This window comes from Corapipo altera, unplaced genomic scaffold (assembly GCF_003945725.1).
Source record: "Corapipo altera isolate COAL_440 unplaced genomic scaffold, ASM394572v1 1b, whole genome shotgun sequence".
Taxonomy (NCBI): Eukaryota; Metazoa; Chordata; class Aves; order Passeriformes; family Pipridae; genus Corapipo; species Corapipo altera.
This window is the reverse complement of record NW_020884881.1, coordinates 8,370,328-8,388,750: the sequence shown is the minus strand read 5'-3', so window position 1 is coordinate 8,388,750 and position 18,423 is coordinate 8,370,328. Positions and strand designations below refer to the sequence as shown.

At 37.5% G+C, this 18,423-nt stretch overlaps 1 protein-coding gene across 1 annotated transcript in view; it reads left to right on the top strand.

Annotated features, from left to right (window-relative positions):
* SLC2A13 (solute carrier family 2 member 13) overlaps positions 1-18,423 on the top strand; it is a 147,522-nt gene that overhangs the window by 121,044 nt on the left and 8,055 nt on the right. The window contains exon 7 of the mRNA XM_027640018.1: positions 1,950-2,075. Within this exon, the coding sequence (XP_027495819.1) occupies positions 1,950-2,075 (126 nt within the window). The remainder of the gene's footprint in view (positions 1-1,949; positions 2,076-18,423) is intronic.

The window sequence follows — 18,423 nt, the reverse complement described above, 5'->3', positions numbered from 1 at the left end:
CTACAGTTAGTATCTCAGTTAAGAGCTGATATAATGCAGCTTTCCTAATTAAAAAAAAAAAAAGCTGTTCAAACCTGAATTTGACGTGTCAATTAAGCAAGAGGAAGGTATATTTAAAGTAGATATATATTCTAAATGTAGACAACATTTAGAATTTCTGCTGTAATTTCATAATTTAGAAAGAACACAATAGCAAAGAGCACAAGTTTCTGAAACTTGGAGAAGTAGGAAAATACAAATGAATACACTTTTTTAACACAGTCCTAGCCCTTTCTTTTTGCCACTTACCATACGAATTGAACTTCTTGTAATTCTTTTAGAAACATCATAGTAAAAAGAATTTGAATGACTAGATTTTAAGCATGTACTTTCAGACTTTTTAAATCCATATAATCTGCTTTACTGTTTTAGTTTCTTGAGACTTTGTTATGCAGTTACTTTTACTTTATCTCATAATGGTATAGTAGATTAGGCAGATTATTTCTTCATTCACAAAGTCATTGTTGTGATAAAGATACACACTCCGAAAAGATTATTTCCTTGATTTTGTTATTACAGGAGTATATGTTGAAGCCATTTTGGTCACTGTAATTATACATTTCCAGATGTTATATTTAAATTTTAATTTTCAGATTTCTACACTTATTCTATGTTTTACAGTTGCTCATTCTCCTGTTTTTTAACTCCTAAAGTTCTGCTTTAGAATATATCAGGGGCTTTACAGATGAAAATGTGTGTCTGAATCTGAGATGGCTTCCAAGGAAGATAAATACCTGCATAGTTTAATCACAGGAGCAATGAGTGAGTGTTTGCAAGACCTGGTGAGACTTGTGCTAGAAACTTTCAGATAACTTGTACTGCATGGAGAGCTTTGGAATGCTGTTGTAACTCACACGCATCCCACTCAGTTTGATCTCAGGGACAGGTTTCAGACTGACATCTAAGGGAAATATCTGTAGAGCCCTTGGTGTCCAGGCTCCCAGTAGAGGCAATGGAGATGTGGTCAGTGCAACCAGTGGTATCTAGACAACAGTTTTGCTTCTAGTCACTTGAACAGTTTACAAGACTGCATTGAGGAAACTTTGCCTAAATGTTGGCATCTCATACTCTTTGAGACTCCCAAGGAAATCAGTGACATCTGCACAGAACTGGCAAGTGCAATGCACAGAAATGATCTGCAAGAGCACTGTACACTCTTGCAGAGTACACTCACAGGTAAAGGGCAGTTGGGATATTTTTGGGCACCAGATGCCTGTGTGTGAATTGGCTCCATTGACATATTGACTCCTTCCACCAAATGTTACGGGAACTCGAGTGCTGAGTTCCCACATGGACACACATGGTATTGTGATCTCAGACTGACTCTCATATCTGTACATGCCCAAATTCTAGTTTGGTTTTTAGGTATCGTGTATGATAGGACAAGGGAGAATGTCTTCAAATTGAAGCAGTGCAGGTTTAGATTAGACATTAGGAAGACATTCATCACTGTGAGGGTGGTGAGTCCCTGGAGCAGGTTGCCCAGAGAAGTTGTGGGTGCCCCACCCCTGGAAGTGTTCAAGACCAGGCTGGATAGGACTCTGAACAACGTGGTCTAGTGGCAGTGGAGTTGGAACTAGATGATCTTTAAGGTCACTTCCAACACAACCATTCTATGATGATTCTTCTTCTGCAACCCCAATCTGTCTTTTTTTAATTAAAGTTCATTCTGTGAGTGAATTATCCTAGACCCTCATCAGGGACGAGGGACATTTGCAATTGGACCACCAAATGCGTCACAGAAGAAGGTGAAAGCAATATGTGATGGTTTTTTGAGAAGTTCTGTTGTCTTGTCTTCAACACTGACAACTGAACTACCTGCATTACAAGACTGACTAGGAGATGCTGTTGTTTTTGACATGTGCAAATGAACGAAGTGTTGTTTAAGTATTTATTTCTTTCTCTTTCAGTTATTGTAATGGATGTATGTTAGATCCAGACTGTGGTCTCTGCTACAAATTGAATAAATCAAGTGTTGTTGAGTCCTCATGCATTCCTGTTGATAAAGATTCTACAATGAAAGCAGCTTGGGGCAGGTATGTCACGTTTCAAGATTTTTTGGTCTTGTGCTCTTCGGAGAGTGCATTTTATGCTATTGATGACAACTTTGCTTTTACATAAAAAATTACTCTTAGGATGTTCTGAAAGAAAAAAATAGTTTGACATTGTCAAAAATGGGTGATTACTTTCTAACTGTTCTAAATAAAAGCCTTGACCCTGATATGTGCAGCCAGTTTGGTGTAGTCTGTCACTTAGGAATATGTACACTAACAATTAGGTAAATCACCTTTCCTTAATGTTTTCATTCCTTTGAGGTAGCATATTCACTAGTTACATACTTGAAACCCTCTGAATTAATCTTCTTTTTAAATGCTTTAATTAAACCACACTTTTAATCTTGGCCTACTAAAGAAACCAATCAGCTCAGCTGAATAAACTAAAATGATCAAAATCTGAAAAGTTCAAATTGTCAGAAGCATGGGTTTTGGCCACAGATTTCTGTGTTTCTGTGTTTAAAAGCATTGTCATGCCATATGTTACACTTGGGCTGTAAAAACATGGGCATTCATAGGTAAGTCAAAATGCAACTGCAAAATACATCACACCTCTTTCTTAAGCAGCACAAAGATTCCCTTTGAAGTCACAGGAATCTTCAAGTTTTCTGAAGTACTGACTATTCTTAAGGAATGGCTTTATGAGTTGGAACACTGTCTTGTAAAGGCTTTATGAATACTTTAATAATGGTTAGGGCTTGGATTAGAGTTTAGAATGGTTCAGAGCCACAAAGGAATTAGATAATTAGTTCTGATAAAACTACCTCCCCATAATTCATCTCAGTCACCCACACACCATGAACATACTTGGGAAATAGGCAAAGGTTTGTCTGGTGGTTTGGGTTTTGGTTTTTTTATAATTTTTTTAACTTTCATATGTATTTCTCAGGAGTTAAACCCAAGGGCCTTAGTGGCAGTGAGTCATATTGGACAAAGGTTGAAAGGTATGAAAATACCTACTAATTGTAGAATCATTAATTTAAAATTACTCTAAAATTGCCCTCCTTTTGATTTCAGTACTATTAAAATCTTATGCTTATTAATTCATTCCAGATGCAGAAAAGAGAAGCTTACGTTTTTTGTCATCCTAATTTAAAAGTACTGTGATCATTTCGGGGCTATTACAGTTAATAAATAACAATGAATACTACAAAATCTCATCCAACTTATTTGTTCTGTGACTAATTTCAAGGGTGCATTATGCAACATACCTTGCATACTGCCTGATATCCAAATATACTCTGCAGCACTTAGACTCTCATATTTGTAAGGTAACAGATGTCTCTTTGTATTCCAAGTAAACATTCATTTCCTATATGCTGTAGTTTGAAGTAACGTGTTTGTAATTGGCCAAGTCATACTAGCACGCAGGAAGACATACATGAAAACAAAAACTTGTTATGAATAGTTGATAGATAAAATCAAACTTTATTTAATTAGGCATTCTTACTGTATTACGTAGAAAATGTGGGGATCAGCAGTCCTTTCATATTCACGATTCACTCTCCCATAGCACTCTTTGCTAGACAGCCTATTGAGGTAAACTAGGTAAGAAAGAAGAAATATTTCCTTTCCATATTGCAAAATGCAATATTTCCATTTTGTGCAAGAATTTTGTAGCATGAGGACACTGCTTAAAATCTTACAAGAGAAAATGAAACAATTTTAAATTTGTTATATTGGTTGTCACTGGCGGGAAACTCCTGCCTTAAGATAGAAAACCAATAAAATATCCAGATTTCTTTTTTCAAATATTCATCCCCCTTTCTAGTTTTTGTTTAATTAATTTCTATCTCAGGTGGCTCCTTCTGTGCCTTCCAAACCCTGTGAAAGAGAGAAGCATTTTGCCTCCTCAACTCCTTCTCCTGCTCATCCTCACAGACACATGTATTTCTGCATACTAGCCCGGAAGGAATCGCCATAGCTTTTTATTTCCAAGGGTTCACATTCACACACCACCCCCCAGCTCCATTTCCTCAAATCCTCTGTCTGCTTTAAAGAAAAATCAGTCACACAGAGCCATAGGATTTCCCTGCCAAGGAAGGAGATTGCTGCAGGGAAAACAGCATAGTTACATCCCCAGTCGTGTCTCAGAGCAACTGGAGTCACCTGGATTTCTCTGGCAGCATAGGGAGAACAAGTGCCTGAGACAAACTAAAAGCACTGGTGAAGGAAATGGCAGCCCTTCCTTTCACAAAGTTACTTTGTCACAAACTAGACATACAGGGGCAGTTATTTTAAAAATACATGGCATTTTTACGATCAGAAAGTGGTTCCATAACTTGAAAGATGATTTTGTGACCTGTGGACAGCTGATAACCATAACTATTACATGCAACGTCTTTGTAAGTCCTGTGTGTTCTGATGGCTTCAGGCCATTCAGTATTAGATGGATGAGTTTAAATGGCTTAAAACCTCCAGAGTTATGCTGGTCTCTTATGGCAAATTTATTTTGCCGTTAATGATGCTCAGGAGAGAAGAAAGACCTGAGCAGTTTTTTGGACCTCAGATGTCTGAGCATTGTCAGAAGCAGCAGCTCTCACTATGCTGCCTGATGTGGGAGTTCAGAGAAACAGCTTCTCCTGGACTCAGGCTGACAGTGCTGTGCAGGGCATTTCTGCTGCTGTGATCACATTTTGTTTATGATTTTCCTGCTGGAAGGCTGGGAGCTGCAGCCATGGAGAGGTGCCTGCAGTCGCACCATACGATGTGTGTGCACCCACACAGCTCTGCAGCTATCTGAACCTTGACTGTCATGACGCTTGCTCAGGGGCTTATCTATTCCTGATATGTAACCTGTGAGCAAGGTGAGTGGTGCTCAGAGGCACCAACAAACAGAAGACCTTGTTATATATTTTTAAAGCTCTCTGCAGCCATGCAAGCTTACATAGAAAGCTCCCATTTATAAATTTATAGCTTTGCACTGTTTTTCAGTTGGTCCCAAGGCACTTCAGATATAGCAGGCAATGTTTTGACTGTTATCATAAAATACTGTAATGTACTTTTATTTGCAAGATGTTTCCCTAGTGCCAGACAGGTGTACTCAACACCACCTCTGTGTTTATTGTTAATCGTATTTATTTGGTTACGGTAAGTTCTGAATGTTGAGAAGTTTTTGGGAAGGGAGGGAAGAGAGCAGAGATTTCAGTCTCCTGTGGCTGCCAGCAAGGCTGTTTATGTTCCTGTGGTTGTCATAGAAACCCAGGAAGACAATTAAAGCATCCACATATTTTTCAAGAGGAATATAGGGTTTGGGTGCTTTTGAATATGGGGATCTCAGTGGCTGGCAGAGGCCCTGGGGGAGGGAGACTGCGTAAGGATAAATCTGACCGAGTCCAAGTCAGACCCTAAGCAGTTTGGTAGATGTGCACTTATAAGATCATACATGCAAGACAAGCAATAGAGATTTATTTTTTAAGCAATTACATAAGCCTGACTGGCATTAGAATAACAGAGAGAGGAACGTCTTGCCCAGGGCACCGACACAGGCAGGTGCTTTCCTGCCCTTGGTCTTACTGAACCAGTTAACATAACAGCTGTTGACACACAAACCTTGCTGTCTCCAGCTCTGCCCAGGGACACATAAAGGATGATTTCAAGACTGTGAGCAAGAATATTCTTAAATTATCCACTTTATAGTAAAACAAAAAAAGCTATGTCTCCTCTCTCAATGTGGTCTGAGGGTTCTGTGTTGGGACTCTGTTCTCCAAGATTTAGGGAAGTTTTGCACTTAGCAGTAACACAGAAAGGCTTGCAGTTCTGTTCTCTTCATGAACATTGAATTATAAAATCCCCATGAACTTAATAAAAAACATTATCTCACTTTTACAGATGGGGATGCAATGGGAAGGTTCCAAGAGGAAGCTCAGGTGACACAACAGAGATCATGGGCAGAGTCCCTCTCTCAGCCGGGTTGGAATGTGGAGGTGGTTGCTTTCAGTCCTGTGCTTTCAGAGCACAAACCAAAATCTAGGGTTTTTTCTGCACAATTACAATTACTCCCACAGTACTCTCAGAATCCTTGAAACTTCTGTCCGTGTAATTGGAATAATCCTAAAGGTTGACCAAGAAACTTTAAATTGCATTAATATCCTTACAGTTGAAAGAATAACTGCTCAAGGAAAGGAGGTACTAACAGTGCCTTGACATGACAGTAACCTTGACATGAGTGTGTTGTCAAGACGACAGCAGGCCCACAACTGTGAGCTGAAAGGCTCTCATGAGTAACTCTGAGCAATCTTCCTCTGGAGAGAAGGATGTTGATTTTATACAGTAAACAATTATGAAGAAATAATAACATCATCTAGAGATCAGAGACAAGCCTAGAAACCATCCTGTCCACAAAATTAGCTGGCAGGTCTCCACAGTCCCTGAAGAAGGACGATTTGAAACAGAAATCTATAAAGGGAGAGAAACTGACTGATTTGCTTTCTTCAGCCATTTTTATTAACTTTGTTAGAGGAACATCTCCTTGCCACAGGAGTTTAATGCCTCATGGAGAATCCTGCTTTTGTCAATATGAAGAATCATTCCCCTCTGTCAGGGCAGTCAGTGCAAAGGCAAGAGTGCAAGAAGAGCTCTGTGTTTGGAAAACTCTTTGTTTTCCTCTGGCCAGTGCTCTTCTGAGCTTCTTCCTTCTGTGTAAAATTAATGGCATGCTTACAGATGTTCAGTAATGCTGCTATGTGTCACTGTGTGCCTGTTGCTCATATCTGTCAGTTTGCCAAGGAGTTCAGCTGTATCTTGGAAACCTGTTTTGGGGGAAAGTGGGTTTAAATTTCCTGGGCAGGAAGGAGGTCAGGCAGGCAGTCAAACCCTGTTTCCCAGATTCGGAATAGTTTTTCACCTCAGGAATGTGCCTAATGACTTTGGCATTTGAGCCTGGATGCTAACTAGATTCCACTGGTTAAAAAAAATAAAGTCATGGCAGTTCATTAGCTGGATTCTCATACAACAGCCTGGTTTATGTCCAACGGGGGACATGCCAGTATCTGTCACAGCCTCAGGAGTATTCTGGGGAGCTTTACATTCATGCAGTGCTGCCTGTTGTCTAATGCATAGCAGATGAGATAGATCATGTTAAAATTATTAGAATACTTTTTCTTTGTAAGAATATTAGATTTTTCCAGAAATGTCAGGTTGCTTTTCCTGCTTGTAAATAAAGACAGACATAAATAAGTTTATTACACTTGTTTTGCTAGTCACAGCATTATAAAGATGTTTTTGCAATGTGACAAGTACATTTGTAAATGTTACTGTGACTGCTTTACTAATGCCAAAAGAATGTATGTGCATATTCACATATTTAAAGACTGAGAATCTATTGTCAGTATGTAATGGAGAATGGCATTACAGACCTTTACTGTTACCACGGAAAGACTAACATTAGAGCAACCTTGCAAGAATTAAATACTTCTCTGTCTGTTGGTAGACTTCAGTTGTTTTGTCATGCAGGAAGTATTGGTAGAAGATTTTATTGCTGAAAAGGTAATTTGTAATCTTTCTACAAGGATCTGTATTGAAAAATGCTGCTTAATTTGGCAGCAATTAGAGGAGAAACTAGTATTTCTCTTACTAAGTCTTCAGATCAATAGCTGAAGATTATACATACAATTATAGTGCTCACATTTGCCAAATAAAAAGGTAGTAGAGGGAGTAAATGATTCAGGAAAGTAGCAGGATCAATAGAATATTTACATCTGTGTGTATTTTGGCAGAACTCAGAAGAGTTTTTATTATGACCAGTAGTCTTAGAGAAATCTCTTGATGGACAATATGCTAAATGTTGACTAAATTGAAATATTCATCACTTCAGTAGGAACCAGAACATAGAATGGCCCCTCTTTGCTCCAGTATTGTTTAAGAAAGAAAACCCAAATATATGCAGTTTCAAATAGAATTAAATTCTGATTATCTTCCCCATGGCTAGTAAGTATGGAAACGTGGAGCAGCAGGACACAATCCTATTCATCCTGTTTGATTAGGAGTTTGTTCTTCAACACAATACTATCTAATATGTATTAGTGAGGTGTGCAAAAACAGAAATGAAAGAAAGATCTGAAACTGATTACAGTCTTTGTCAGCCTAAACTCTAAGGCACAAGGTCTTTTCTGGGAAGAGGCTATTGACAGGATAATCACAGGCTAATAGTGGCATATACTGGTGGCATAAAAGCTAGGGAGGTAGAAGAGTAACTTAAAAATGTCTAATGCCACCTCTGCTAACTTGTAAAAGTGAATAGGAAGAATAGAAGGATAAAGTAATGCGGAATATTGTGTCCTTAATCATAGATGGCCCTGTTTTTGGTGATGCAGGAGTAGGTAGCAAAATAAGCGCAATTTTAATATTGTATCTGCATTTTAGGTCTAAAATTATGAGCAGAACAACATGATAATCTAAACTGAAACTGTTTACATTCCTTTTGGATAATTACTTAGGAATTACTATTAATAGCTCTATCTCAGTACATCTACTCAACCAGTGGCAAATTCTGGATGCTTGAAAAGAAGGACAAATATACTCCTCATAAGTCCTGTTATGAAGTGAATGTATTCTGACTGTGAAATGCCTAGTTTCCGTGCTGAAGACAGAATTTATTTGGTAGGGACACCCAGCACAAAACAGGATTTTAAAGCAGAACTGGTTAGTTTGAAACATCATTTATACATCTGTGGTAATTTTTATTGCCCTTTGCTGCTAAACACTGCTTCTGGATCTTACTCCAAGTTACTATTCTGGTAGAAGATGGTGAGGAGACAGATGCTGACAGCCATTTGGGTTACTGGTTGCAACAACTACTTCAGATGCTATAACATTGAGGTGACTGGAATACAAAAGCTAAAGTGGACCTTGAGCTAAAACATTTTCAAATGCTGTTTTCTGTCTGCGAAAACTGTGTTATTTAAATGGAAAAATGTTTGAATCAGTGCTCTTCATTTTAAAAGTGGTCCAAAGAAGAAGATAATATGGTGTTTAAAGTTTACCTTTACATCCTGTTGAAGAAGCAAGCTTCTACTCATTTCAGTCATTCTCTGGTCAGCTGAAGGGGAACTAGAAAGAAAATACTCTTGTTTCCTGTTTAAAAAACATGTTTGCTTCAAGCTGACAAAGGAGATAGATAGGAAAGTGAAGGGGGAAAATGCCAATGTGTATGAGAGAATTGTCAGTCTCTTATCAGTGTGCGGATAATTCCTGCAGCTTTTCTCACTCTCTGTGTTATGAAATGTACATTAGAGAGTCTTAATTGCTCAGAGGAGCCTGCTGCTAATTAGCTTCTTCAGCTGCTCATCTTTTTAGGGACAGATTGAAAGATGTCTGTGCCTCACCAAGGCGGTTCTCCTGGGGCGATGTTGCAGCCAGGGCAGAGCCCAGCCCTGGCGCTCTGCTCATCTGAGGGGATGGGAGAGAGGGGCAGAGGAGAGTGTGAGCATGCAGGGAGCTACTGCTGAGGATTTCCCTTCTGCCTTGGAGCCAAACCAAAGGGAACTGACTCATATTTGGGAACATGTGGATTTTTTTTCTGAGGGGAGAACTTCTGATAGTTTTTTTCCCACATTCATTCAGTTATAGACTGTGAAGTTTGGATTTAAATAAAAATCTTAGTGAAAACTGTTTCAGTAGATTCCTTTAGGCTTTTATGCTATGAAATGGATTCACTAAAATGAAATGTTCTCTGTTTAGAGGGTGGAAAATATTTTTGAAAGATGCATGTGGTAAGGAAGTTTTATTGATAAAGAACCTTCAACAGGGTTGAACTCAGACCTCCATACAGCAACTTGTATCTTTAACAGCATCCCTAATAACTTTATTCCATAATAAGTAATTCTTCAATAATCACATCATCTGATGCAGTAAAATTATGGTATCTTACCTTCTTAAAGAATTAAGTTTTTAGAGCATTTTTTCTCTTTGAGGGAACATAAATCAACACATTTCTGCATTAGGACTGTTCAATTCATTTGATGAGTTTAATTCATAGAAATTATTGTGTGTGCAGTCTGTCTGCATGTGTGGTTCATTTCCTTGAGAATGGAGGCAGTAGCACTAATCTCTCACTGGCACAAAATGAGCTAGAATTATTGATTCATTTGATTTAAAGTCGAGACCTTATTTTAACTCAGCTTGTTGGCTAGTACAGGCCAGGAAATACTTCTCAACAGTAGCACTTTGGGCACTTCTTCTTGCTTGTAGGATGTATAGACCTTCTTTTGTCCCATAGCTTTCCACAGCTGCCACATTAGCTTTGCATAGATAATAATGAGTCGAGTTTGAGGTTTTGCATGATTATTTAGTTTTTGAGACCCGTGATTCAAATGATCTATATTCTCATTTAGCATATTGTCTTGGCAAAGTAACTATTGTTAAAAAGCATTTATCTATGTAAAACACTTTAGATGTCAGAGTCCATAGAAGGTAGATGATTTGTTTGATTTCTGCTGGGTTCTACTGTCAGCTCCCAGACTTTGAGTTGCATGTAACAATAATGTCTTTGGTACCCAATCTTCATAAATTTTATATACTCGAGATAATGTTTCCACTTATCATTTCTATATTTTATGAAATTCGTTAGATTTGGCATATGTACTGCACCTGATGCACAAATCAAAGCAGAGTAACAGTCTGTGCTAAGTGCTCGCTCTCACAAATCAGGCATGAAATAATTATCTTGTTATAAGTGGTCTTAGAACCTTGGGGCTGTATTTTCAGTTACAACATTAATGATTTCCAGTGAATTTTAAGGCTGACAGCAGAGGAGTCATTCTTTGGATAGCTCTGTTGGATGATTTAATTCAGAGCCTTCCCAATACAGCAGGGATTGACAGGGATGCGGTGCTTCATTCCCCTTCTGAAACACCAGTTTCCCTGAGATTTTTAGGGCAGAGCTATTGCCACCTACTGGAATCAGGGAAAATTCTTTTTAAAAGGTACTGTTCCATCATCTATTTGAAACAATGAATGCAAGATCTCAAATATAGTCTGGTTAGATTTCAGTTGTGATGGCAGACAGTTGCTGGCAGTAGTTAAAATGTAATATTTGTATCTAAATTGCTGTTACAGAAGATGAATGTAACAGTTCAATACTCAGATGGAAGGTTAAATTGGTCAAAATGTTATTGTTAGAACTATTGAAACATAAACTTTATATGTATGTCAATAACTAGAAATTAATTGGAGCAGGCAAGTGCTGAAAATACATGCTAATCCATGTAATATTGATCTCTATTTTAAACTCCTTGTTCTTATGGGGTTTTTTTGTCTCAGATTCAACAAAAAAAGAAAATTCATAAAATAATTTTTCCCCCCACTCCTTTCCTTTTATTTCAGTAAAAATTTCCAAAGGGTTTATACTCTGTTCTCTCTTCACTTCCCATTGAAATATGTGGTTGATTGGGATTTTAAGGTTTTCACAGCTCTGTGGAAAGTTGTTTCTGCACAGTGTTGGTTTGGCAGACTCTGTGAGGCACAGGGTCTGCTGCCTGGAATAAGCAATAAACTATCTGTAAAACCTCAGCAGTTCCTGCAGGCACAGAGCCTGACCTGGGCTGTGCTGTAATTGTGTCACCATATGTGGTTTGATTTTGGAGTTTGGGTGGGATTTGCTTTGCTTTTCTAAATTGAACTATAAAATCTCACCATTCTCCCTTAACTCCATATACCAACTTTCAACATGAAAGTACAGTTTTACAGTACCTTTGAATGTCTAAAATTTTGGGGTAATCAAAAGCAATACATTTTTTTATCTTTCTTTATTGTTTTCTGAAGTATTTGGAAACATTAAGAAAAAAAAGATTGTAACACTGAAATAGAGCTTATTTCATTTGGAGGGTGAGCTTCCGGTGAATATTTCTTCTAAGTTACTTTAATACTAAGTTACAACAGCAATCTTGCTTTCTATGTCTTTGGCCTTTTTTTAACTTGATCTTAGAAATACTTTTGGCAACTGTAACTCAAGTGATGCTTTTGAGATGCTGATGACATTCCTTTGACACTACTACTGACACATGGTGAACAGCACAAGCATCAATAAAGGTTACTTGTAAGTGTAAGTAAGAATAGAAAGTCTGGATGGAATTTGTTTAAATCAACTTCAGATGTCTAAAATTTTGACCTTGAGCTGTCTTGTAGTTCCTTGGCTAATGGAGTGAAAGATGCTCCATTTTGTTCCTTTGCAGCTGGTCTTTGCCTGTGGTTTATAGAATAAACTTCCTTATGGCATGCCAGCAATTCTTGCATGCTGTTCTGTTAATAATTCTTTAATTAATATTAAAATATTATACTTATTATAATTGAACCCTACACTTGACCCTTTCCACCAGTATTCCTTGAGGTGATCTGTCTTTATATACCACATGAAAGAGGTGTCTCCTGGGAGAATGGATACTTCTATGATAACTAGGCAGCTGGTTGATATTCCAGTTATAACAAAAAGAACTTTAGAAATTATAATTATTAAGTAAATGAAATTTAAAACAGGTGAAAAACCAAATGAGATTAAACATCAGGTAGAGATTTATTTTATGGTAAACCTGCATGAAATTCTAAAATGCTGTGTTTGACATCATAATCTTCAGACAGCTTATTTCAGTAATTCAATTACTGAGTATTCATGCTGCAAGGAGATACAATCAGAGAGACTAAATGCTTTTAAATCTGGAAAGAGAAGCTAGAAATTCTTCAGTTCAATTGCCCCAGTTCTGTCAGTAATTTGTTTGCAGTCTGGTGCTCCATGCATAAGCTCCTAAACATGTCAGAGTAGGGATGACCCAGAACTTCCACCAAAAACCCCAGAAGCAGCAGAACCACTGCAGTTCAAAGACCAGGAGTGCTGAGATACAGAGAGGGGTTTGAACACAAATGAAATAGTTTGTATGCTGGTCTGTCATGATGTTCAATGCCAGTCTGTCTTTAAAAAAAATACTTCGATGCATTTTTGTCCTGAAAGAGCTCAAACAGAATGAAGCCTGCCTTGCCTGCAGGCAGTAATAGAGAGTGACCAAATCTGTCTGGTTTTTTGCTGGAGAGCCTTGTGCAGCACAAGTGAGCTCCAGGAACCCCCAGGGTGACTGATAGCCGCTTTCCAGTTAGCACTCATCACTGAGATTCCCTAAAGGTTTGTCTGTCAGAAGAAATGCCCAAATCATTAACGAGCACTCCCTCCTTTCAGAGAAATAAGGGAAGCCAGCAGTGACTGGATGAAGCCAGACTGGATGCACACGCTCACTGCTGCTACTGGTTGTTCCAGATTTTCCAAATGTGCTGTGGTTATTTTTGTATAACCACAGAAAAGCCACTAAACAATCTTTACGGCACATTCTGGGGTCACAGGAAGTCCACACGTCCTTCTCAACCATGATGACTGCTAGGAGAGAAATAATAACTCATTCTGTTTCCAGATTGCCTCTCGTGTGGAGAGACCTTTGTGCTCATGTTGTTTAAAATTTGTGAAATGGCATCTATTTCTCAAGCAATTAAATATTCCCAGATGTCACTTCTTGCGAGGGATTGCCGTGTGCCTGTGCCCATGCTGCGGCATGAGATGCTTCTTTTCAGTTTGTACTTCATTGCTTTGAACATGATTAAATAGAGGCTTTGTGGCAGCTGCCAAGGCAGTGGGAGCAGTAATTCTCATATGTCAGTGACCACTGTGCGTGCAAGTCACATCACTGAGCCACAGCCCCATCACACACATCATGTCTCCATCCAGACCTGCTTGTGAATACGTGATACTGTTGTAGCACCTAAGGTGTGGGTATTGCCCTCTACCACATCATGGCTGTTTTTCCACTCCATCTGGTAGAATGCAGTGGTTTCTTATATTTTTTGATATTACTTTCATACTAAAATATCTATTGAACATGAAAAAAACTTCAAAATGCTGGGCAGTATCACCTCCATTATATTTACTCAAATTTCTAATCATTCTTGAGTTCTTCAGGAGTTGATAATACTTGAAAGAAAGAAATAGTGAGAACTGCAGCATTTAACTGAAATTTTTCAATACAAGAATTAGGACTGAACTAACTATTTCTCCATCTCTTACTGGATCTTTTTGCAAGGATTGGCTGAGACTTTTTAAATACAGCACTGAAATCTGGGAGGCTTCCTGACTTGCTGAGGGCACTCGTCTGGAGCCCGCCTCTTTATAAAGCATTTATAAAGCGGTTGGAGTTCTCATGCTCATCAGTATTTGGAAACTGCAAGAAACAGTAAAATTTGTCTTGAAAGAGGAACAAAAAAGGTAAAAGATTTAGGGTTAGTAAAGTTGTTCAAAGACATGAAAAAAGTTTTGTGGTGACAGGTGAAGTTTCAGTGCACCACTGGACTCAACTACTTGTAGAGGCACAAACTTTAGCAACAGGATATGCTGAAGGGACAAATCTAAGATTTATATGCTTACTAAGAGTATTTCAATAAGGTCTGTCAGATAGTTTAGCTCTTGTGATACACTCTGTGGTTATTTTTAATTTTTTGATATCAGGGTTTGTATTCTGCAGATGAAAAAGCAGGAAAAGGTCTTTTAAAGTACACAGATCTAACTTGTCTGTAACCACTGGAGTTTGTCCTTGAGAGGGGGGAAAAGTGCAGAAATCTTATATTGCTTGCTGTTGCCTTCTGAGCCTTACCTGAAATGATTCCCTGTTTCATTGCTGCTTTTGCATACCCTTTTTTAGCTTGTAAATACACAGAATAATCTTTAAATATATTCTTGTTTCTTCTCATGAAAACATTTAGCAGTTGTGGGCTTTGCTTCTCTTTTAACATTACCTTGCTGTAACTTTAACCTTGTATGATGTCTAGTTTCAGTGATATTTTTGAGAAATATTTTCTACCACTAAATAACAACATATCAAGCTAATAAGTGAGTCATACTTTAATTTGAAAAAAAAATCACTCTCTCTACTAAAAAGTGGTACCTTTAAACTCTTTACTCAGTTTCATGAAGAATCTCTCCAGAAATAATTACCAGATTGTACTCTTGTTTATTTATTGTATACACTGGTATTTGATTCTCCATCTTGTAATTACTGTTCACTGCTGTCAGTGTTGCTGAATTTTATAGTTACAAACCTTAAAGTAGTCTTCTGGGTATACATAATAAACACATTTTTTTCATGGCTTCTTAGCTGGAGAATACCTCATTTTTACAGTTACGATTTCAACCTGTCAGCCCCTTAGCTGGTGTTAACCAAATTATTTTCTGCCAGCTGTTTGTTGAGTATAGTCTTAGATTTGGATATAAATGGATACAGATGGGACCTCTATGCACTCAGTTTGTGAAGTAACATATTTAGATATTTGAGGATTTGATTTAATTTATTTTTATAAGGTACTAATTTTGTTTAAATATATACATAAAAATATTTTTAAATCCTTTCCCAGAAAACAATGCAAAAAGATTTCTTTTTAACAAAGCTAAACCACAATATTTATGATCTTTCTGTTCCTTTCTTTTTGTCTTCTGTTTCATGTCTGTTGAAAATTGGAGCAGTTTTGATGTATTTCACTAAAAAATGAAAGAAATAAGCCATATTCCTTCATTTGTTTTCCCTCAGCTGAACAGCTAATTTTGTACCTGAAAGTGTCCAATGTTGAAAAGAAACACAAAATACCATATTTTGAAACTGTGGCCTGTTATCTGGTGATTGAAGTAGTTAAAATGTAGTTAAAATGATCATAGGCAGAAATGCTTGAGGGACAGTGACATTTAGCTAAGATGCTTATGCTAAAACCTAATTAAGATTTTGCATTTTGATCAGGTTTTAATGTGAATTCTGCCCATTAAAATTCTGTACGTATGACTGCTAGGTATTTTTTAAGTGAACAGTTGATTATGTTTCATAGTTGTATGACCTTTCACAAGTTTATGCACTATTAATATAATACTTGAATTATTTATTATTATGAAATCATACAATTTAATTATTGCCAGTTAATCTTAATTTATACTGGGGTAAACCAAATGTGTCCAGTCAGGATCAGAATTAGGACTAGAAAAGGGCATTCTGTAGAGCACAGAGACATCAGATGTTTCCTGATACTTTTATTAACATCTGATACTTTGGAAGAGTAGGAAAAAGCTTGGAAAGAAAAATAAGTCAATCTCTGTGTAGTGTGATTAAGGTGATTGTGTCTCCTATAACAAAAAGCAGGTATATACTTATTTCTGCTCCCAGTTTTTAAATATGCTGTAGCTGGGATTGGTGTACGTGCGTATCTAATGGGTGCTGTCAGATGTTGTGAAATCTGAGATGGTTGGGCTCTAACACTAGATATAAACATTACTCTGCATTTTCCTGTTCGAGTACATTTCTCAAGGTAAGGAGTGCATGAAAGATGATGAGAGAAGCCTGTTGGATGGTGTTCTGACAGTAGCAGAGATTTGTCTCTCTCTCCTCTTTGTAGATATGATGAAAAATGAAGCTTGAAACACTTGGGGTGTGACAGCAAAATGGGAAATTGTAGCCCATGGCCTGGAGGTGGCCATTTCGAAGCAGGGCTTGGAAGGCACTAGTATAGGTGTCCACCCTTCAGAATCCACTAATATGTGGTTACGAAAGTACTGAAATATCCAGATCAGCAAACAGTTGAGAACCCCTTTGATGTGATTAATTTTGGAGACCTATTTGTCTTGGGGAAAAATTGCTCCTGTTTTCAGTCTGTTGATCAGTTTGTTCAGATTGAATAACAGCTCCAGCAATCTATTTATTGGGCAAATTCAGAAGCAGTTGCAAAGATGAAATTTCTCAGCTTGGGAAAATGCAAGTGTTTGAATTCAAACTCTCTAAAGATTTTTAGCTAAATAAATAATATTAAAAAATGATGTTCATCTGTGACCAGATGGCTGGAACAGACATAAACCGGAACAGTGTATTAAGTCTCGTGCAGTTGTGTGTTCTGATGTGACCAAGAATCATGGAATCGTTTATGTTGGAAAAGACCCTTTAGATCATCAAGTCAGTAGTTATAACAGATAGATCCTGTAGCAGGGGGGATCAGCGTGATAAAGACTGCTTTTCATCTGCTGAGGTGCAATTTGTGTTCTTACTGTGAACTAAACTATTTTTCCAAGCTTTCAAAGCATGTGCTAATATTTTAAAAATTCTTTGCCAGCTATAGCAAAAGCTTCAATGAGTGTCCAAAACTCTGCTGGTGTTTTTATGCAATGAAGGTTAAGCAGTGTCTAGCTGAATCCTATGAATTTTTATGGGAATGGTTTTTTAAGGCTGCATCTGTTTGTTCTTTTCTTGTTTCTTGTATGGTTTTTTTTTCAATGCCATCATCTGGTGTAAGAAGCTTCATCTGCATATTTTTAGCAACATCTGGTTTAATGGATGAGTTATTTCTCTTTGTAAACTACAGAATCAGAGTGATAAATGCAAACTTCTCCAGAGATGCATGGAGCTTCTGAGGCACAGAAGCCAGTATCTAGGGAACTGTGAAAAAGCTTAGGAATTATTGATTCAGACACTAGTCAGGTTTAAATTAATCTGGTTGCCTTAAGGTCAAGAGTTGCAGTTCACTTGATACTTTAGATAGCATGTTACCATGTGTATGTATAAAAATTAAGCACTTAAGCAGGGATTTTTTTTTTTAAATCAGAATATGCTGATTTGTAGTGAATCTATACCTTATGGTTTCACTAGTTTCTATGGGTTGTGCTAATGTAACTATTTTGGGTGTATATGGGTGGATTAGAGAGGCCACTTGATGGACAGGGTAGAGGCGGTTTCCAAAGTTCTCCTTAGTTACATGTCTGACTACCACTAAGTTATTATACAGTTCATCTGGTACCTTGCTAAATTCTGTCCTCTAAGTAATTTAAAGATAGATAGAGGTTTGTTCAGACAAGTAAATGTCTTTAACAGAAGAATTGAGGCTTGAAGTTATGAGACATAACCCAAATGTTAAGGTCCAGATTCTTCCACCGGATGAGTAATTGTTTGTGGATAAATAACCTTAGTTGTTCCCACAACTAAAGGAACAAGTTGTTCTTACTTCTACAGAAACCTTCCTCAGTCCAAACAGCAGCTACTCTAAATTATGTCTCTTTGGTCCTCTGTTCTTTCTATGACAGACTTCAGATGAAAACATGAGTCAATAAACTTGGCATAAATTTATATTGTTCAGTGGATTGGCATAATATAAAGTCAGCACGGTACACAGGAGACTTTAAAAATCTCCTTAAAGGAGGTTTTTTTCTAAATCCAATATATTTGTGTTACGCTGGAGAAAAAGTTGACAAATTGTAGATTACCATCATCTTGATAACCTAGGCACAAAAGTCTGGCATAAGAGCAGTCCTTGAGTAGTTTTACTCTTGTCAGAACAA